This window comes from Suncus etruscus, chromosome 2, assembly GCF_024139225.1.
Source record: "Suncus etruscus isolate mSunEtr1 chromosome 2, mSunEtr1.pri.cur, whole genome shotgun sequence".
In the NCBI taxonomy this organism is placed as follows: domain Eukaryota; kingdom Metazoa; phylum Chordata; class Mammalia; order Eulipotyphla; family Soricidae; genus Suncus; species Suncus etruscus.
In genome coordinates this window covers 167,870,748-167,893,488 of record NC_064849.1, presented here as the reverse complement: position 1 = coordinate 167,893,488, position 22,741 = coordinate 167,870,748, and the positions used below count along the sequence as shown (strand labels likewise).

At 35.3% G+C, this 22,741-nt stretch overlaps 1 protein-coding gene across 1 annotated transcript in view; it reads left to right on the top strand.

Annotated features, from left to right (window-relative positions):
* TMEM232 (transmembrane protein 232) overlaps window positions 1–22,741 on the top strand; it is a 189,383-nt gene continuing 166,642 nt past the window's right edge. Inside the window, 1 exon segment of the mRNA XM_049769101.1 lies at window positions 1–43. Coding sequence (XP_049625058.1) covers window positions 1–43 — 43 coding nt within the window.

Here is a 22,741-nt window from a genome sequence, read left to right as displayed (position 1 = left end):
ATGCACAAAGTTGTTAAAATGGAAGAGATTATGCTGTATTCAGGTAAGTAAAAAGAGGGTGGGATGGCAAACTTTTGAATTAGAACACTGGTAAAGACAAACTGGTGAAGTAGGAAGTGGTCAGTTTTTGAGTACACAAATAAACCATGCTAAAGGGTTTAGATAATTTGTCATACTGGATGTCTATTTGACAAGAAAAGATATTTGACAAGAGGAGCCAGAGAGATAGCATGGAGGTAAGGCATTTGCCTTACATGCAGAAGGACGGTCGTTCAAATCCTGGCATCCTATGTGGTCCCTCTAGTTTGCCAGGAGCGATTTCTGAGCATAGAGACAGGAGTAGCCCCTAAGCGCTGCCGGGTGTGACTCAAAAACCAAAATCATTAATTAAATTAAAAAATGACATTTGACAAGAAATTTACATTCAGAATAAAAGAATAATATTTGTATTTTAACATCATTTAACTTTAATAATTTATGAGAGGAAAAATTAAAAGTTATTGTTTTGATTTTCTTATAACTTCTAAATATTTCTGTTTTTATTTAGAAATTGTAGTGTTGGGGTATGGGATCAGTCCCCCCTTCTCCCCAGCGGTGCCTCGAGCGTTTCAAGGAGGAACGGAGCCATGCAAGTCGCACAGGTGGTTTTATTTTCTGGCTCGTCAGGGTTAGAGCCGAAGCTGACACCCCGACCCATTGCTTAAGCATAGTTTTTGTAGAGTGCTTTTCAAAGGAACAGCATCATCATCCATTTTTAGAGATATTCAGTAACCAGAGAAACAATCAGTAAATTTTAACAGACCACTACCAGCATTACCTATTACTAAAGAAAATATAACTCAGTTAGAGGAAAGAGATATTTAGCAAACAATTATTAAAACCTAACAGACCACCCTACCAGTGTTACACAAAGAGACAATTGCTAAAGCTTAAAGACCACCACTAAAAAGTTACACCTTTTATCCTATAGAAAAATATTAAACTAAGGTTACATTTTATTTCAAAGGATGGGAGTGGGGGGGGTAGCTATCTTACTGAAAGTTTTACAAGCAGAGATAAACAGCATGAGCAAGTTTGGGCATATACTGCCCTCCAGGTTCCTATCTATTTCTAACGTTAGCCTGTGTTTTGAAGGTCAGGAAACAAGGAGCCTTGGAAACTAAGAAGTTTTAAACTATACACGTTTATAAAAAGCAAAAAATACCTTATTCTATCAGTAGGTGTTCAATTTGCCTAACATCTTAACTATAAGTTTATAATGATATTATGTGAAGTTTATTTTAAATTGTTATTAAGTAAATTTAAAATTCTTTAAAATGTATTATGTTGTGACATGTAATGATGGTATGAATTTGCTCTATTTTAAATTGTGTTCTGTTTTTTCATTTTTAATCAAGTGAATTTATCATATCTAAATATTATAGATTTTCTGTACTGTTTTGTATTATATACACAAATGCAGTATATTTATGTTTTACTATTTAGTATAAGATGTTTATACAGACAGACATTTAGTATAAGTTGTTTTATACAGACAGATGAAGAATATTTATAATTAATTTCGATAAATATTAAGCCAAATATTAAATATTCATTTATTTTCTATATTTTTCTTCATTAATCTGACATTTATTCTTCTAAATATACTTTTGTTTTTTATTATAGTTTAATATTACCTGAACTATAGGCTATGATAGTGTTTATAGTATTGATGTATAAAGTGCCCATGACCATCCACACAGTCCTTATGCTGCTCTGGTTTGAACTTTTATCTCCCTATACACTCTTTGTTGGGGAAGTTTTGTAACCCAAGGTCAAGCATTTATCATTATTCAATACTTTCTGTGGTTTTTTTTTTTTTTTGGTCTCTCATCCAGAGATGAGTGAGGCCATTTGATATTATCCTTCTTTTTTTAATATAATTTTTATTTTAATTATAGTGGCTTACCATATCGTTCACAGTAATATTCCAGGTACATATTCTCCTTCTAATTCACAAGGTAACTTCCTTCTTCAATTTTGCTTTCCTGAAACATGCACTTCTATGAGATTTACAGGTTAATCTTAATCTTAAGAATTTACATGTTATTTTATGAAGTAATTCCATCAATTCTGTAGAGAAAGGCAATGGGGGTAGTGTCTGGGATGCTGCCCAGAGTCTTCAGCTCTTTCCCCTTCACTGCCTGCTTCTGTCCCACCTGAGAGGACACAGTACTACTGCAATGCCAGGGAACAGCAACGTCTCTGCAGTGCTCCTTTAGAACCTATAGGACACATTCTGTCATGTTCAAGAGATGGTGTGGTGACAGGAATCAGGACTCTTTGTTATTTCCTTGCTGGTCTGATTCCTGTACACTGGATTCCATGATTCTCTCTGACTGGCAGGTTTGTTAATTCAAGTAGGACCTGGCTTCAAGTTAGCTCACCTGGTGTTGGAAATATGTAAGTGGATTTATTTTACATCCTTTACATGAGCACAGAACTTCTGCCTTGTGGGATGAGTATTGCAGGCACAGGACATTGGCCCCTTGAGGGGTAAGCTCTCAAAATAACTCATGGATTTTATTACTTGAAATCTATGAATATACCACTGTGTGGTTCTTTTCACAAAAGTTCTGTTTTATTTCTTGAGATTCATCATTTGGTGTAAGGTGTGAGCTCGTAGTTTAACTGTATTAAGGCACTATAGCCTTACCACACAATAGTGAACATGTTATCTTACATTCCATTTTAAACTGAAAAAATATCTACTATTATTCACACTTGATAGTTTTAATTTAGTTTTTATAAGTATTTATCATTTTTGTACTTATTTTGCACATAAACTTGAAACCAAGGCAAAAATATGTATTTATAATATCTAATTTCAAGGCTCAACAGCAAAATTTTCATCATAGCACCCATATTTTGAGTCATTAATTGTCTAATTGGTCCTGCACTTGAATGGTCTATTTAAAAATTTAAAGCCTAGTAGAATTAAGGGAGAATTTGTGACTATAAGCATGACTTCATATCAAATTTGTGGATGAATAAACTTTATTCTCTAGATATCCTTGTACAATCAACTGATATTTTTTATATTACTGAGAATAATGCAGACAACCTGACATTTATTTCCTTAGGGATAACGTATGTAAAAATTTTTAATTTTTTAAAAATTTCTCCTCGATTCTGAAATGACCAATTTAGTCTTGCCATACTAGTTTTAATAAGCAGATATAATTTCATATTTATCTTCTTTATAATATGGTGAGCTCTCATCATTTGCTTGCCAAAAGTCTTTTTGAAGCAAGGCAATTTTTTATTAATATTTCTTTAATAGCATTTAGATGTTTGTTCTCTTTAAAATACATTCTATATTATGCATATGTAAAACAATAAAGTCATATCATTTGCTGAAAGTATGGATGAAATTGCAAGGTATCATGAAAATGAAATAAAAAAGGGAGATGAACAAAAGAGTGGAACAATTCACTCATCTTTGCAATATTGAGAGATCAAAAACGTAAATAGAAAGCTTGATCAATGACATAAACTTGGTCTTGGGTTTTTCACATGGAAACCGAATCACTAATCTTGTCCTACACTTTATAATGTAATCTCCCTTTCTATCTTGGGCAAAATAAAATCACACACACACCCACACACCACACACACACACAAAAAGATTTAATTCTTCACTATCTTAAAGAAAAGTTGATCTGGGGAAAAGGGACAATGAAAGAAAGAGATGGAGGTTCCTGACTAGTGCTGAAGTAGCAATGAAAGTCTAAAACAATTACAAGAAACTGTTGTAACTGCATTATTGCAATGAAATAGGGAAAAAAAGAGTTCTAGTTTAGAATTTATATTCTTAGTCCTGAAATATTCTTACTCTTTTTGTTATTGTAGACAGATGCTGATAAATAATGATACAAATATGAACATATTTCTATATGTTATGCAAGTATTTTCAATACAATTATTATATTTTTTTATTATTTTTAAAACATTTTACATTAATGTACTGGTGACTTACAAAGTTTTCATAGTTGAGTTTTAGGCATACAATGTTGCAGCAACAATCCCACCATAGTGTCAACCTCTCTCTAGCAATATTCCCAGGTTCCATTTCATACCTCCCCTTTCCAGCTGGTATCTTGACATACACCTTTTAAGTTTGTTTAAAATTTGGGTCTCATGATTTCAGTTGTTGACTCCATGATTTAGATAGTTCTGCCCTTCTTTAACACCACCAATGTATTTCATTATGTTAAATTTCCTTGACTCTGTTCCCTGTTGTTTCACATCTTTTTTTTTTTTCAACATCAAACTCTTATTTCTTTCCTTCTATACCTCCCAAGGCCAAGAGCGATATGGGTAACCCCCTCTTTTCTTTTTTTTTTAATTTTTTTAATTTTTAATTATGAGAACAAAGATGCAAAGAAGAGGACAAGGTAAAGTTACAGTGGAAGGACAATCACCCATAACATAATTCTCAGAAGAAGTCCCCTTGCTGTTATTCTTAACTTTGAACTTTCAGCCAAAGAACATTAAGATAAATAAAACAGAATCCATGTACAGTTACTTTGTCCCTAAAGTCCCCAGATTGTAACACATTATAATATTTCTTAACAGCACACAAAGGCAATCTAAGCCATAAAACTTATGTAACTCCTTAAACATTAGAGGCATAGTATTTTTTTACATTTCCATGTACATTTTAGCTTAAGTTAACCTCAAATTTTAAGTGGTTTTTTATTTTAAGGATTAGAGTCAAAGGAGCACAGTAAAAAGGTGTTAGAGTGGCAATTGTTTGCATAGGCCCACCAAAATATGAGAGGCATGGAAAGGAATAACCTTGGCCTAAATACAAAGAGACCCTACCCCTGAAGTTTCCTGGATAAGACCAACTCTAGGCTCCAGGCAAGTTAGATCGTCCAATCCAAGACATTGTCCTTAGTGCCAACACACTTTTTACACAGTCTCAGTTGTTGGTATCATGTCTTCTGTATTAAAGATCTGGAATCTGCATATCCTACATTGAAGTCAGGATGTGGAGCGTCTTTCATTTCACCTCACCCATTAAAGGGCAATGCAGGAATTCCCTGTCCTGTAAACAGGTCGTTTGTTGTTAAGTCTTCTCAGGTGTTAAGGGAAGTCTCTTTGAGCAGGTCTATGTCTGAGCTGTGGTAGGGTCTTCCGTGGTAGAGGATTGCTTCCAGGTGATGTTATAGACAAACCTGGAATGTTTCATGGATGGCTTTCCTGTTCAGGGGTGAATGGAAATGCCCTTTCTTTGAGCCCTGTGCCAGGTCATTATGGTCAATATTCAGGGTGTATTACAAGATTTGTGTATTCCAATCTCTATTAGATAGGATCTTATTTGTATGTATGCATTTTCTCGTTTTAATGTGCCATGAAAAAAGGAGCAATGCCACGTAGCCCTTATTGGTGCATATGGGGCCATAGAACAAGTCCAATAATCCCCATGACATGGTTCAATCATAAGCATTAAACTGGGGGACTCTTTCACCATAATTCCTTGTTGAACAGCTCATAAAGAGAAGATAAAAAGTGGTTAGAATCATCACTGTATAAGAGAATATTTAGTAAGACATATAGTTGTCAGGGAAAAACACGAAATATTCTAAAGACATAAGTGTCCATTTTATGTCTTTTGAAACAGTTCGGGGTTGTTACACACAATGCATGGCTTTGGTCTGTGATTAGGATTGTGCAATACTGAAGTTAAAAAGAGTAATGTGGGTTAGTGATGTTTGGGGAGGTGAGAGAGTTAAGGAGTAAAAATGAGCTTTGAAGGGTGTGGGAAAGGGCAGAATACCAAAATGGACATTCTGGGGTATGCAAAACATAACATAAAGACTAAGGAATACTGTAATACAAGCAGTGCGCGCAGGGGGGCGCTGTTTCTCCATTCTGCAGAGTGGTCAGAAATTGTCAGTGACAAACAGCGCAACCGAGCAAATCTCAGCAAACCCCAAGTTAGGAACAACCATTTCTGGCGCCTGGGCTGCCCACCCCAGAAGGCCTGGAGGCCCGGGGCAGAAGAGGCAAGGCTGGGAGCCCTAAGTTAGGGAGAAGGCCTTCCACATGGGGTCTCCCCCAACCCTTGCCGGCTAGAGCTAGCCTCCAGCTCAAGAGAGGAATCGAGAGAGAGCGGAAGCCAGGATCTGCCCCAACCACCCTCTTTCAATCACTGCATTCTGTATCCTATATTTATCCTTCTTTTTCTGGCTTACTTCATTTAACATCATATTTTCCAGTTCATTGACGTTTGCAGCGAATTGTATGATTGCATCATTCTTTATATCTTTATAGTATTTTATTGTTTAATATAAACATTTTTAAAAAGAATAAAAATAATTACATGAAAGCTGGCATTGAAACTTGCATGTATGAGGCTCTGGATTTAATCCTCAGCACCACAAAATGTAAATTAATAATTTAAAATATTTTTTATTATAAGGAGTTTATATATATTTTAATCTGCCCTCTTGTTCTTGAAGATATACTTCGTACTATACTAATTAGGAAAGACACTACCAGGTACAGATTTCCTAAGTAAAACTTTACGAGCAGCAAAAGGCAGTAAATGGCAGTTCCCTTTGTGTAGAAAACATAGTATATGTGTGTGTTATATATTTGTGTGTGTGCTTATATTTGTGTATGTGGTTTAATATGTCTGTAATTTACATTTAATTAGGATTTGGTTTTGAGCTGTGTGTGATATATGCAATATGTCAATTATGTTGTATGTTATTAGGGTTTCTTGTGGGATTTGATATCAAACTGCTATGTGGACGCGTGTATGTGTGTGTGTTTTTAACATGTTTCATTCTGATATCATGTGGGGGTTGATGTCAGAAAAGCGATATTTATATGTGTGGTTTAGGATACTAAACTACGTCTTGTGCACTATGTAGATAGGGCATTTAAAACAAAACATTGCTAGGTGCTTTATTAATGTAGCAAGGCTTCTGAATGTCATGTCTTTCATACTTTAACAAATCCATTTGTGATCCAGTCCATCTACTGTGGCTTAGAATTGAAAGAATGGTAGAAACTGCCATTCCAGTTTCTGATTGGCAGACTCTGGCCGGTTGCTAAGAGTCAGGGCTGCGTCCTTAACAACTGTCTTGTTTTATAGAGACACCGACTGTGCTCTAGGAACCTTTCTATTTCTAGAGGCTCTGATCGTGGGTGGTGAGTCCTGGGCCTGGAGGACCTGAGAGCTCAAATCAACGCCAAATCTGTCATCCACAATGCGGCAGTCAGAAGAAAGTACCCATTATGTGGGAACCCTATTTCTATTTTAATTTTGGATTCCAGAAACTCTTTTTGAAGATTTTGGAAGAAATTTTTTAAATATCTTTATTTAAACACCTTGATTACAAATATAATTGCAGTTGGGTTTCAGGCATATTAACTGCTGCTCCCTCAGGGACCCTTAGGCAGAGCCTCCATGTATTTAGCATACTGCTAGAATGGATAGGTAGAAAAAAGGGAGTAAATGGGACTCAGTTCTTCCTTCCTTCCTACCTTCCTTCCTTCCCTTCTTCCTTCCTTCACCTTCCTTCCTTCCTTCCTTCCTTCCTTCCTTCATCCTTCCTTCCTTCCTTCCTTCCTTCCTTCCCTTCCTTCTACCTTCCTCTTGTTCTCCAAGACAATATTGGGGGGGGTCAGCCCGGTGACACTCAGGGTTACTCCTGACTTTGTCCTCAGAAATCGCTCCTAGCTTGGGGGACCATATGGGACGTGGGATTTCGAACTTAGCTCCGTCCTGGGTCAGCCACTTGCAAAGCTTACGCCCCTACTCTGTGCTATCGCTCTGGCCCCCACAGACATGCATTTAAAAATTGACAGATATCTCTGTGTGTTGCTATAAAAATGTCAATAAAAGTATTTTTAAGGGCAATTCATTTTGAAAAATGTCCAAAGTATCAATCAGAAAGTATTCTAAGAATGATAAAGTGATACAGGAAGCCATTTTTTTAAACTTTATCATATGAAAGGAATCATGTTTTTGAATATTATTGTCAAATTATTATTTACTAATAAGGTTCTAGTCTAAATATATTTTCTAATTGTTATGTATATGTACAACTATGTATAATAAAATCTGAATCTATGCTAGGCTGCAGATGAACTGCGAAGCACCCTGTTGAGTGAAAGAAGTCTTTAATGTGTGATATACTATGCTTTGAATATACTCACATGATCTTTAAGTTCCAGGTGAGTACCTAGATTTATGTCAGGATTTAATGTGGGACAATGAATGTATCTTTATGAATACTTTTTATTGAACACCCTGGTTATCCATATTTTTAATGTATTTTTTCTTGAAATTCATTGCCAATCAGGACTCTTTGTCAAGTGTATTTCAATCATAATAAAAGTTTTGACAAATAAAGAGTTCTGATTAGTGTTTTCTAGAGGCAAGGTTTCTGTCAGATTTTATGAAAACTGCATTGTTGTTCTACTAAAGACCCAGTCACAGTGCAAAAAGAGCATGTTAACAACTTTGTGATGTCTTCACTAGACAAAAAATTTAATTTTATGTATTGTTTTCAAACTTATGCCTAAAAATTCAGAGGTCTATATGAAAACAATCTGTGTTTCACAAACACATTTTGGAGTGATTTTTCTAATGTACATTCTTCTGTTATTCTATTTTTTTATGTTTTAATAAAACCCAAATAAAATATTTTTCTTTTTCTTTCTAATTATTATTTATAAACACCGAGATGTACAAATTGTTCACAATACAGTCATTTCAGGCATTACATGTTCAAATGCAGTTCCACCAGTGTGACCATTCATTCACCTATTATCCCCAGCTACCCACCACACTTTTGCCTGCCTCATGCAGACACAAACATATCTACTTCACACTGCTTGTTACAATACAAAGGAAATGGAATGATCAGATCTTAGATGAAACACAGATCGATTTAAAATGATTGTTCTATTTTCCATGGTATTACTAAAGTCAGTATCTAAGTATTTACTGGGCTGTGGTTTGGTGAGCCTTCTATGCTATGTTTAGGCTCACTGAAATTGATAGATTACTATGTAACTTTTCCCATCAAGTTTCTATAATACTTCTTACTGTGATGATACTGTAAAATATTGGGGTATTGTGTAGTCCAGGATTTTATAGATCTGAAACAAATTAGGTGGCTTAGAGTTTGATAAGGTTAAGTCCCAGAACTTGGTTTTTTCAGTCTGAGGGTGTCAGGGGTGTGTTGAGTTGCTGTAGGTAACTAAAAAGAGAGAATCTGCACCTCCTTTCTAAGACTGTAGTAGAGGTCCAAATTACCTGGAAGTATTGATGTTCATTATTTTCTTCTGTAAACTTATTTTTAACATATCTCCCATTGATTTATTGATTTACAATGGTAAAAAGGTTTTCAACAGTGAACCATCTTTTTGTTTTGTTTTGTTTTTGTTTGGGGGTCACATCCAGCAGCGCTCAGGGGTTACTCCAGGCTCTATGCTCAGAAATCACTCCCGGCAAGCTTGGGGAACCATATGGGATGCTAGAATTTGAACCCATTGTCCTTCTACATGCAAGGCAAACGCCTTACCTCCATGATATCTCTCCGGTCCCAAAATGAACCATCTTAATAATTACTTTATTTAATGTATTAACATAGATAATTTAGAATGAGAGATTTCTGAAGTAGAATAGCAGGATTGGGTAATTGCTTAATTCAGGCAGTTTTTAAAGAGTTGCTAGGTTGAGAATAACTTAAAATTCCTAGTTAATTTTTTGGGTTATTAAATAAACTGACATTAAAAAGCATAAAATTAAGACTAGTGTTTCAGGACTTGGAATGAGGAAGATGTATTGTTATAGGACAGTGCATATTCCTATAAATATTTGTGTTCAAGTTGAGTGTTGAAAGCTGGAAAAGTAAGTTGGTAGCTCCCCAGAGGACAGGACGGCAAACAGGAATTGAAGACTCATATGGCTACTTTGAATAGCAGCTTTCTTTATTATTTTATACTTGGAGACTGGTGAAAATTTTTTGTGGTCCAACTGACATATAAGTAGGAATCTCAGAGTTTGTGTGGTAGCTTTTTAATACTATCATGGTATTAATGTCTCATGGTTCTGTATTTTCTGTTTCAACATATTTGTATGTATTTTATCTTTAAGGTAATTTTCAGGTAACAAGATGGCTTATCTGTAACTACTCACATATGAGTGATACATTGTTGTGTATGTAAATTTTTATGGGATTATTATGTTACTGACCCTCCCCTGAACGGTGATTGTGCCCTACCCTAGGGTGTGACCTGGCATTCTGCCCCCACCCTAGGGTGGTACCTGATTCTGCTCCTACCATTGGGTGGAACCTGATCCCACCATTGGGTGGTACCTGATTCTGGGGATAAAAACAAGGGTCTGTGGTAAGGAGAGGGGCTTTTTGGCTGGAACTGATGCTGAGGCTTTGGACTTCAGTCTTGTCCACCGAATAAAGCTAATATTTTCACAAGCCTGACTGTCTGCGAGTGTTTACCCACCGTTTCACTCAGAACCGCTGGCTGAACAGGGTGTTGGACTCGTGCTCCGAGCTGGAGGGGAAAGACCTCATCCTCCATCCCTCAATCAGTCAACTTCTTGAGGGGCAGACTTGCAACAATACATGAAGGTGGAAAAAAGAAAAGGGGGAAAGTGTTCAAAGATTATTGAAATTTAATTAGGAAAGCAAAACTTTCCAAAAATTCTTACTAGAATATAACTAGTCAAGCAAAAATATTTTTTGTGGGGGGGCCGCACCCATTTGATGCTCAGGGGTTACTCCTGGTTAAGTGCTCAGAAATGGCCCCTGGCTTGGGGGTACCCTGGGATGCCAGGGGATCAAACTCGGGCCTTCCTTGGCTAGCGCTTGCAAGGCAGACACCTTGCCTCTAGCGCCACCTCGCTGGCCCCTCAAGCAAAAATATATATATATATATATTTTTTTTTTGGGGGGGGGGGATCACACCCGGCAGTGCTCAGGGATTACTCCTGGCTGTCTGCTCAGAAATAGCTCCTGGCAGGCACGGGGGACCATATGGGACACCGGGATTCGAACCAACCACCTTTGGTCCTGGATCGGCTGTTTGCAAGGCAAACGCCACTGTGCTATCTCTCCCGGCCCAAGCAAAAATATTTTATGAAAAAAAATTTAATCAAGAAAAAGGACATTGCTTTAATAGATAATAAATAAAAAAGTTAGCAGTATCTATAATAAATGTGATGAAATTCTTCATAAGAAATATTTCCCAAAATTAGTAATAATTTACTAGTGATTATCATGTACACAGATGGCTAGATTACAAAAAACATATTAATTTGTATTTAATACTATGATTATGTAAGTGAAAGTTCTCAGAAAATGGTATATAATTGATTCTATATAATGAAAATTATTACCTAGATTGAATGTGATTTCTGAAACATTTAGAAAAGCTATGTTTAACAATTTGAAGAAATACTAAACATTTTTTCTAAAGTGATACCCCGTTGTATATTCTTAGCAACAGGTATAAGGGTATCTTCAATAATAAATTTTTATTACAGCTATCTTACTAGTGCAGAATTACTTTCTCTAATCTATTCAAATCACCTTCCCGTGCTTAAATTGTATTAAATGAGTCTTATTTAAATTGTAAAGGAGAGTGGAACTTTAGTATTTTTAGTTGTTCTTTGAATCGTCAGAAATTTTGGATATATATGTGATGGTAAACATGAGGATGATTTGGGCCCAGAGAGATAGCACGGCGGTGTTTGCCTTGCGAGCAGCCGATCCAGGACCAAAGGTGGTTGGTTCAAATCCCGGTGTCCCATATGCCTGCCAGGAGCTATTTCTGAGCAGACAGCCAGGAGTAACCCCTGAGCACCACTGGGTGTGGCCCAAAAACCAAAAAAAAAAATATGAGGATGATTTAAACTTCTTATTCACCATAAACATATCCCCCCAAATATTCATCTCATATTCATAATTTTACTAGCATTCCTTTCATACCTATCTTATTTTTCAATGTATATGTTAACGGAAAATAATAATTTTACTGCCTGGTATTATATTAGTTAAAAATATTAAATATCCTGCATGGTTGAATGGTTGAAGAAAGCATATGTGCTACAATCAATAAATTTCCTGAGAATGTATTTCAATTAATACAAATTGGTTGAATATTTCTCTTTTCATTTATTTTCCACACTTAGCAAAATTTATTACTTTATTATGTACTTTTCTAGAAGATATAATCATAAACACTTCATTGTTTATAACTAATAAAAGGTTTATTATGATAAAACTTTTTTTTGGGGGGGTTTGGGTCACACCTGGCAGTGCTCAGGGATTACTCCTGGCTCTAGGCTCAGAAATCGCTCCTGGCAGGCTTGGGGGACCATATGGGATGCTGGGATTTGAACCACCATCCTTCTGCATGCAAGGTAAATGACTTAACCTCCATATTATCTCTCTGACCCCAGGATAAAACTTTTAAACAAAAAGTTGCAGAGTGAATATGCTACTGCTAAATAACCACATCAGAGATGAATATGTCGTTCATGCATTTCTGAGCCATTGTATGCCCTGGGTGAAAGAAAACACTTGACATAAGCTTACTTAATATTTTATATACATTTATATTTTTATATAAACTATATTTATATAAATATATATATAAATAAAATATAAAAATTATAATATATAAAGGGAAATCTTTTTAGTGTTTCACAAAGTATTTAGAACAGTTGGGGATTTGTGTGCTAGACTCATATAGAGGATTTGTAGTGGCCTCAGAGATAATGGATGCATTTAATATACTTTCTATTTATTTGCTTAAAAGGGTCGCTTTCTAAAGGGGCACTGAGTGACTTTATACCCATGAAGAGTGGGTGATAGTTCAAATAAGCTTGGGAAGCTCTGACTTAGTTGATTATTTGCAAATGAAATTTCCTGGTCAAGAAAATGGTGTTAGAAAGAAAATCATTCTGGAGGTGAATTTCCAGCTTATTCTCCTGCTCAAACTCACATTTGCTGAAATAACTTTTTCTGAAGCTGTCCTCATTCTTAGATATTTTATTCATTGTGCCATCATTCAACAAAAGCAGAGCAGGTGCTATAATTATCAAGGGACATATTTAAAATATTCTTTCTCCATTTTCTAACTTATTGTCAAAAGACTGATTTTTTTACTTGAATAAATAGATTTAATATGTAATTTCTCATTAAAGGCATAAAATTTATTAAAGACTTCATTTCAACAGATGGGCTCATTTACAAACATAATTTTGAGCCAAATATTGTACCAGACACTTGTTAATTTGATAATCAACTCAATATAGCTCTAAACAACTGAGAAAATAGCATCACGAAGACTGATTTATTCATACATCTGCATGTACTACTGTGGCAATTAGCCCACTTGAAGACAAGTTTATATTCTTATTCACTGAATATAAAGTTTCATGGTCACATATATTTATCACTGATGTTATAATTTAGATATAGGATGAGACAACAAATACCTTTATAATCGAGGATAAGCCGAGTTTTTCTGGCACAAAATTTGTTCCGAAAAACTCGAACTCGGCTTATACTCAGGTCATATAGGTTATTTGATTTGGTACCTAATCAGATGCATGTAGTCTCCAGTCATCTTCTTTCGTCTTCTGGAGGGGGCTGTGCTTGAGCTCAGTTTACAAGTCGTGGCTGAGCTGAAGAGGTAACAGCAGAACTGAACTGGATGCCAATGAATTATTTAACCCACGATATTCTGCCCTTTGCATGAGACCGACAGCAGTGATGACGATATCTGCGAACTCAATGATGAAGACAATGTCTATCCTGATACCGTCACATCAGAGTCAGCTGAAGCTCTGTTTGGACATTGGATGAGGAGGAGGAAACCAGTTTTGAAGGATTTTAATCTTTGTGATTTAGCTTGATTACCTGTTAAGCTACCGTTTTCTACGCTTTATTTAAAGTTTTAAAGTTACTGTTGCTAGTCTACAGTTTTTCTTTCACAATGACTATTGAAAGACATTTAACCTACTGATTCCTCAATTATTGTAATTGTTTTGGGTATATATTTTTATTTTTGAAATTTACCAGTGGCTGCTGCATTTTCCACATCAGCTTATACTCAAGTCACTAAGTTTTCTTAGTTTTTAAGGTGAAATTGGGGCAGTCGGCTTATATTTGGGTCGGCTTATACTCAAATGAATACGTTTTTGTATACAGATGTTGCTTTTTTTTACAAGAATTTCAGAAAGTGGTACACAGAGCGATTTTATTCTACAATAGCTTCTAACGACTTAGTGTACTCATCTCTAGGTCATTCAGCTTCTAAACATATTTCCTTTTACTTAGTGAGACATGTACAACCTCTATACACTTCAGATGTAGAAATTTTCTAACCACTCCGAAGTGGTTAGAAACTTAGTACCAAGTTGCTACTAACAGCTTTGGTACCCTAGGAATAGCTAACCATTGCTTAGTATGCTTATAATTTATAAACTGCCTTTCCTCAGCTAAGAAAAAAAAGAGCTAAGGCTCTTTTATCTTTTAGGACATGGCAACACTCCAAATTTATTTGATCAGATTCAATGCTAAGACATTTTTAAGATGTCAAACTTAGAAGAGTTTTTTTAGTAAAAATTGCTAATGCAGATATTAAGATGTTTTATAACAGGGAGCTTCTTAAAGTTTGCATAATCAATTTTCTGAATATCCACACTCGCATTTTCTGCTGAATACTTCATGGTCAATTCTACCATGTTTAGTGAGCCATCGCACATTCATTTTAACATTTGGGAAGTTCTTCATCCTTTGATATACTGGTAATTTGCATTTTCTTTTGTAATGTTGCTGATTTTTCTTGCTTTCTCAATCTAAAATATGACTTTCAGCATAAGGACATTTTCTTTCATGACTTCCTTGTTTCTTCTTTAAAAAATTCTTGGTTGGGTTAAAGATAAACTGGAGACTGATTTATGCATTCTGTAAATCACAAAAAAAAAACAGTTTAAAACATAGTTTTATTGTTTGGGGGACGAAAGAAATCTATTGTTCTTTGAATTTTTAACTTTTTAGTTATTTATTTGTGGGTTTTGGAAAATACACAGCGGTGCTCAGGACTTCTGAGATTTATGCTCAAGAATCATTCCTGGGAAGAATAGAGGGACTTTAAGGTGTCCTGAGAATGGAATTCTGGTTGGAAAAGTGGAATGCATGCAGCCTGCCTACTATACTATACTATACTATACTATACTATACTATACTATACTATACTATACTATACTATACTATACTATACTATACTATACAATACTATACTATACTATATAGATATAACATAGAGTATATATAGCATATATACTATATATTACACATATATACAATATATACTATATCTAGTATATAGTATACATATAGTATGTAGTATATATAGTATATATACAATATAGTATATAGTACATACTATACTATATATATCCTATACTATACAGCTGTCAAGCCCCAGTACTTTATTTATTTATTTTTTTGTCTCCAATATTATTTTATTTTATTTTATTTTTTTAATTTTTTTAAAATTTATTTAAACACCTTGATTACATACATGATTGTGTTTGGGTTTCAGTCATGTAAAGAACACCACCCATCACCAGTGCAACATTCCCATCACCAATGTCCCAAAATATCGTAATAATTAGTTACAAATGACATCTTTGAATGTAGGCCAAAATACACATATAATTCTGTTAAGAAGATAGACATAAAATATTTATATACATATTTAAACTTAAATTGACTCTTTTCTAAATCTTGTCAACCCATTATAAAAAGTAACTTTTTTTTTCTTTTGAGGTCACACCAGTGGTGCCGAGGATTTAACCCTGGATCCATGCTCAAAGATCACTTTTGGCAAGGCAGGGGACCATATTGGTGTCAAGAATCAAATCCAGGTCAGCATTTAAAGCAAATGCCTAGCTCCTGTACAATCACACCCACTCCTTAAAAATGACATTCATCAGACATTTTCCTTATATACATTTCCTTTTCTAAAGCCAGAGTCTTTTCTTAGAATTCAGCATATTAAAAGGAGATAATATTTGTTTAGAGGCCAGTCCTTTTCCGTTGGATTGTAATTTATCAAGCGAAGAGACCAAATCTTTAGTTATTTTTATGTCTGATACAGAAATCTCAAATATCATCAGTATGTTTATTTTTGTAAAAATTGAACCAAACTGAATTTTACAAATGGCGAAAACTTAAAGTAACGCATATACCATTTGTTAGTATTAACTATGAAAAAAATTAAACTCCTTTATTCCAAATTTATATGTTTACATAATTTTCTTTATTTTCTATTGTAAGTTAATTGCTGCAAATCAATTAAAAGTACTGGTACACAACATAAATCTAATGAAAAAAAACATGGACAATTACTTCCACTCTTGTGATTTCTTCACAAATCATTCATCATATTAATAGTTTGCATCAAAGCCAAATGACTTACTATAATAAGTAATAGAGATTAAAGATATTTACTAAGACTGTCAAGTCTTTATTACTTTGTTACCAGTTAGTTGTGATTTTCCTTGGTAAACAAGTAAATAAATGTTTCTTTTCTTGTCTTGTCTTTTTTGGGGGGGGTCCACACCCAGTGAAGCTCAGGGGTTATTCCTGGCTATGCACTCAGAAATCGCCCGTGGCTTCGGGACCATATGGGTTGTCCGGGGGATCAAACTGTGGTCCATCCTAGGTTAGCGCTTGCAAGGTAGACCCCTTACTGCTAGCACCACCTCTCCAGCCTCGTAAATAAATGTTTGATGAAAGGTGAAAGGAAATAATTTTTGTTTAAAAATTACTGGTAGTTTTAAGTTTATTTTTATCATTGTGTCCAGCCTCCAAAGGCATACTCCAATTCTCTGTTCTGCTTCATGGCTTAGCTATTCGGTCCTAGTATCTGCTTTTGCCCAGGACTTGTAAAGTGATCTCTAAGGCTTATGTGTCAGTAAAGGAGGAATACCTAATTGTTCTCTCTGCTTTTGAATACCTCTTCTATTTCAAAAGTAGAAAACTGTTATGCTTCTGTTTTTCTATAGCCTCAAATCTCTCAAGATCCATTGTCCAGTCACTTCTCCCTTAGCACTGCCAACTCCAGGGGAGGCTGCTACAGCACCTTCCCATCCCAGGACCATTCTTCACAATCCCCAAATTTTGTTGTCTGCGGTTTACCTAGTCATATGTAAGTGAGCTTGATTTGTCTTTCTACAAATTAAATCAAATCAAATCAAATTAAATTGAGGAGAAGCAAGTGACTTTAATTAGCTTTAGCTTTTTACCTGAAAAAAAGTTAGTCAAGAAAGGAAGAAAGCTGATGGTGTGTGTGTGTGTGTGTTTGTGTGTGTGTGCACACACGCGCACGTGTGTGTTTAATCGCTAAGTATGAAAACTTTTCATATTTAAAAGGCATACTTAAGTTTGTGCTTTTCATATTTAAAAGGCACTCTTGATATCCTATTATACATGCATCTCTTTTTTTTTTTTTTTTTTTTTTTTTGGTTTTTGGGCCACACCCGGCGGTGCTCAGGGGTGACTCCTGGCTGTCTGCTCAGGAATAGCTCCTGGCAGGCACGGGGGACCATATGGGACACCGGGATTCAAACCAACCACCTTTGGTCGTGGATCGGCTGCTTGCAAGGCAAACGCCACTGTGCTATCTCTCTGGGCCCGCATGCATCTCTTTTTAAGATGAAATATTCTTAGTTTTTTATCTATTTCTAAAAAAGATGTTTTTAAGTTTCATCAGTTTTAACCTTCATATCATTTGGTAAAAAATGTCCAGTTGGTGGGTTTTAAAATATGTAAGTCCTCAAATGGGCATATCATCATCTTTGTAACAAATTGTTTACAAAACATTTATAATTAATATTTATGACTAATATATACAGTTTAACTTTGTAATAGAAAATTAAAATCATATACTTGTGCTATAATTTGATATAGTATTTTATTATTTGAAAAAGGACTTAAACTGGAGTTGAGAACTAGGAAAATTCTCAGATTTATCACTATGAATGTTACATTTATAATTATCTATATTAATATGTCATAGTTATAGGAAAGATAAGACTAGGATAGGAGATTTCAGAAGAAACAAGAAGATAAAATTACTAAATTAGGGGCCAGAGCAATAAACATAGTGGTAAGGCATTTGCCTTGCACGTGGCCAAGCTGGAACTGACCCAAGTTTGATACTCGGCATCCTATATGGTCCCCTAAGCCTGTCAGGAGCAAATTTCCGAATGCAGAGCCAGAAGTAAACCCCTGAGCACTGCTGGGTGTGGCTCAAATACCAAAAAATGACTAAATCTAAAACAATAACGACATACTGGTCTAGATATCTTTGATCAGAAAATGGGAATCAATAGCACATAGAGCTCTATATTTTCTTATTTTTGAAAGACAAATTGAAATGTTACTTTGATACTCTATAAACCAAGAACAACCTGAAGTAATTATAGACTTGACAATGTCGAGGGCAGAAAAATATAGATGGAACTTTTAGTTATTGTGAATTAATCAAATAGACCATTGACAATGGTTTAGCTTTAGACATTTTACTTATTTGTTTTGGAGAAAACACAGGTTTTACTTCTGATTCTGTGCTCAGGAATCACACCTGAAGAACTTGAGTAACCATATGTGGTTCAGGGGACCAAATCAGGGTTGAATGTGTGCAAGGCAAAAGCCTTCCCAGGTGTACTATTTCCTCAGCACTTAGACTTAATTTGTTTGTTTGTTTTGGGTCCACACCTGGTAATGCTCAGGGGTAGGAGTAACCTGGCTCTGCATTCAGGAATCACTCCTGGCAGGCTCAGAGGACCACATGGGATGGCAAGGATCGAACATAAGTCATTCACATGCAAGGCAAATGCCCTTCCCCACTGTATTATTATTCTGGCCCCAAATTTTTAACATCAGAGAGAAATAAATTTCTAGTTTGAATCAGATTTGTTTCTATTATATGCTGTCACAAAAATAATATATATTTACTTAAAATTCTATTTTCTTTGTGTTCATTGCAAAATTCACTTTTTTTTTTAGTGTATGTGTTGCCAAAGTGAGCACAACAATGAATTCTTGTATTCCGAAATTGGTGGGGAGTTATTTTGGGAGGTCTTTCTGATATTTTAATTAGATGTCAAATGAAGTTGTAGATAAATGGATTGAATATCACAATAGCTATTTGCTGTCATCTGGAATTCTGAGAATTAGAACCTAATTCTAAAATTGGGCTGCATAAGACTAGATTCTTTAAGAAGGTTCTTAGAGATCAAGAAATGACAAACTTTTTTTTAAAGTAGTATGGAGTCATATGACCCACACCCCCTATCATATGACCCAGATTGTCACTGCCCTAGTCTATCAGTCAAACAGATCACTTTGTTAAGACCAGATTCAAATGAATAATCACACATCTTTAAGGGACACTAGAAAATACACTTTGCTGAACAATGTATAGTGTGATAGTATTGTGCCATTTTCAAACAATGCGATCAGCCACAATACATTTTAGTAAGTGTGGGTTGCTATTCCATGCATATGATAATTATATCTTCTAATTTCCTTTAAAGCCTACTCTAGACTGATCTCCACTAAAGCAGCATAAAATAATGTTTCACCTGTTATTCAACTTTTTAAATATACATCATGCTGAAACCAAAATAATGTGTTCAGAGGAGTTATTCCTGGTGTTCAAAAGTGACCCATGACAGTGCTCGGGAAATTAGATATGAGCTGAGAATAAAACAGGGTCAGTTACATATTTGAAAAATGCCTTAACTCTTATGCTACATTTCCTTGTTTGTTTGGGTTCATTTTTTTCCAATCTGTATATTTTTAGATTCAATAAATGTTCTTGAATATAGCAGTAATTTGCTTTTTATAATTATTGAGAATAATTTAATATGAATATACCATCATTTTTTTAATCCATTCTCTTAATGGATGTTTGGAGTTCTTTCATTTGGGACTTTTATGAATTACATTGCTATAAACATTTTTGTATAAAACTCAGAGAGACTGTTTTTATTTCTTTTGAAATCAAATTTCTGGGTCAAGGACTATTAATTTCCCAGGTCACAAAAAGATCTCTAAAGTGATTAGAATTTTTTTTTCACTTCCATCAGAAATATATGAGATTTCATTTGTCCGTACCTCACAAAACTTGGTATTGTTAGCTTTAAAATTTTTTTTTTTGGACATTCTAGGTATGGTGGAAAGATATTTCATTGCAGTTATTTTTGTTTGTTTTTGTTCTTTGGGCCACATCTGGCAGCATTCAGGGGTTAATTCTGGCTTTGTGTTCAGAAATCGCTCCTGGCAAGCTCAGGGAACCATATGAGATGCTGGGATTGGAACCATTGTCCTTCTGCATGCAAGGCAAACGCCTACCTCCATGCTATCCTTCCAGCCCCAATTTTTTAAAATGTTGTAAGAAAGTGTTTGTGATATTATGATTTTCTTATAAGAATTATATATTTAATTTTATTCAAATTTATAGCACTAAACTAAATTTGTATCCCAAGTAATGAGTATATTTAAGAGTCTTGTTATGCAATAAGAAGCCATTTGAAAGCTCCTAAAGATGGGGCTGTTTGCTGTAGGAGATAATCATGTAATTACAGAGGTTGGAACCTTCAGTCTCTCTCCCTTTGGATAGTGCCTTGAGGTTGGAACAATAACCATAAGCTAGTGATTTACTCAATCATGACCTTATAATCGGGCCTCAATAAAAAGCCCAAAAGGGACAGTTTGCTTTGCTCACAACCTACCTGAGTATGATCCCTGTCACTTCATATGACCCCAGGAGTATCACCAGGAATGATCCCAGAGTTTAGAGCCAGAAGTAAGCTTGAGCTCTATCCTGCCCCCAGCACCCCAAGATACAGTCCAAAGAGAGACTTCCCAGGTGGGTGAGCAAATGGTGTACCAGGGAGAGTGGATGAGACCTGAAAGTTTGCATCTCTTTCTCTTGCTTTTATTATAAATCAAAAATTGAGTGAGTAAATGGGTTTTATGAGAGTAAATGAGAGTGAGTAAATAAATGGATTTTAGAGCAGGGGTCTGCTCTAGTGAATTATCTGAACATGAGTAATAAATCAAATGGTGGCTTAAGTCTGAGGTGCATCCAATCCATGGTTGATCAGCAGAAGTACAGGTGGTAACCTGACTAGTGTTAGGTTGAATGAAGTGGGGAGAATCAAATTTAAAGGAAAACCCGAAAACCTGTAAAAGATAATAGCATTTTCAAATAAAACCTAATTGAAGTGTCAGGCATTCTGTTGGTGCTACAATTTCTTGTTGTTCATAGCAGAAAAGTTCTTTCTGAACATTGAAATCATGCATTCAGAACACCAATGATTATTTACCTAACAACACCTTTTATGTGTCACTTTTATCAAATATAACATTTGTTTAGTTCTGAGTATATTTAAAATTCATTTATGTAATTTTTTTTTGTTTTTGGGTCACACCTGGCAGCACTCAGGGGCTAAGCCTGGTCCTACGCTCAGTAATCACTCCTGGCAGGGTCAGGGGATTATAGGGATGCCGGGATTTGAACCACAGTCCTTCTGCATGCAAGGCAATGCTCTACCTCCATGCTATCTCTCTGGCTCCCCATTATGTAATTTTTCATTCTTAGATGACTTAGATGTTTCAATATAAGGACATTAGCTTATTTTTACTTTTGTAATAATAGTAATTATTATAATTATCTAACTTAATTATGTTTTGATGTTGAATGTCTCCTATATTCTCTAATGACAAAATACAGAATTTTATATGTTCATTTTGTTTATCATAGTAATATTAATGTATTCAAATATGTCTATGTTTATTTTCATTTTTGCTTCCTACTTCTTTTATTGAATGGTGGTCACAAAAGCATGACGCAAAACAGCTTGCTAATTTATTTTTTAGAGCCACACTGGTTAGATGCTATCTTGCTCAATAAAATACATACCCATTGATTTCATTCTACAGTACATTAACTCAAGGTTCCACAACCCCACCCTGCCCTTCTATACAATAATTATGTGACTTTCCTGATTAGTTGCTTTTAAAGTCATACATATTTTTAGGGTGTAGAGGATAGGAGGGGAGGGACAGGAAATAAAAACAAGAAAGCCTTCAAGGAGTACTCAGGAGGCTCAGGCGTCACTCTGATTCTCTGTGCATCTGTGCAGGCCTTATTGGTGCTAGGCCTGATAATACTTATGCTACTTAGTCACAAAGTGTGGGTGCCATCAAGGCTGCACCTAGTGGTGTTCAGGATACCATGCAGTGCTGGGCTCAAATGTAGCTTTTGAATTATTATTTTTGTACTTTGGGATAGATGCTAAGAAGTAGTATCACTGAGTCACATGGGATTTTTAGTCCTGTGTTTTTGGATAGATCTCCATATTGTTTATCGTAGACAATATGAAATTCCACTGGACCAGATGACATTCCCACCAACAATGGGTGAAGGCTCTTTATTCACCACAACCCCACAAATACTTGATGTTTCCAGAGTTTGAATGTGTGGCTTTCTAGCTGACATGAGATGAAATCTCATTGTTGTTTTCAGTTTCATTTCCCTAATAGTGACTCTAAGCACTTTTTTATGTGCCTGTTGTCTATCCATATGTCTTCTTTAGGGAAGGGTCTGTTCAACTCTG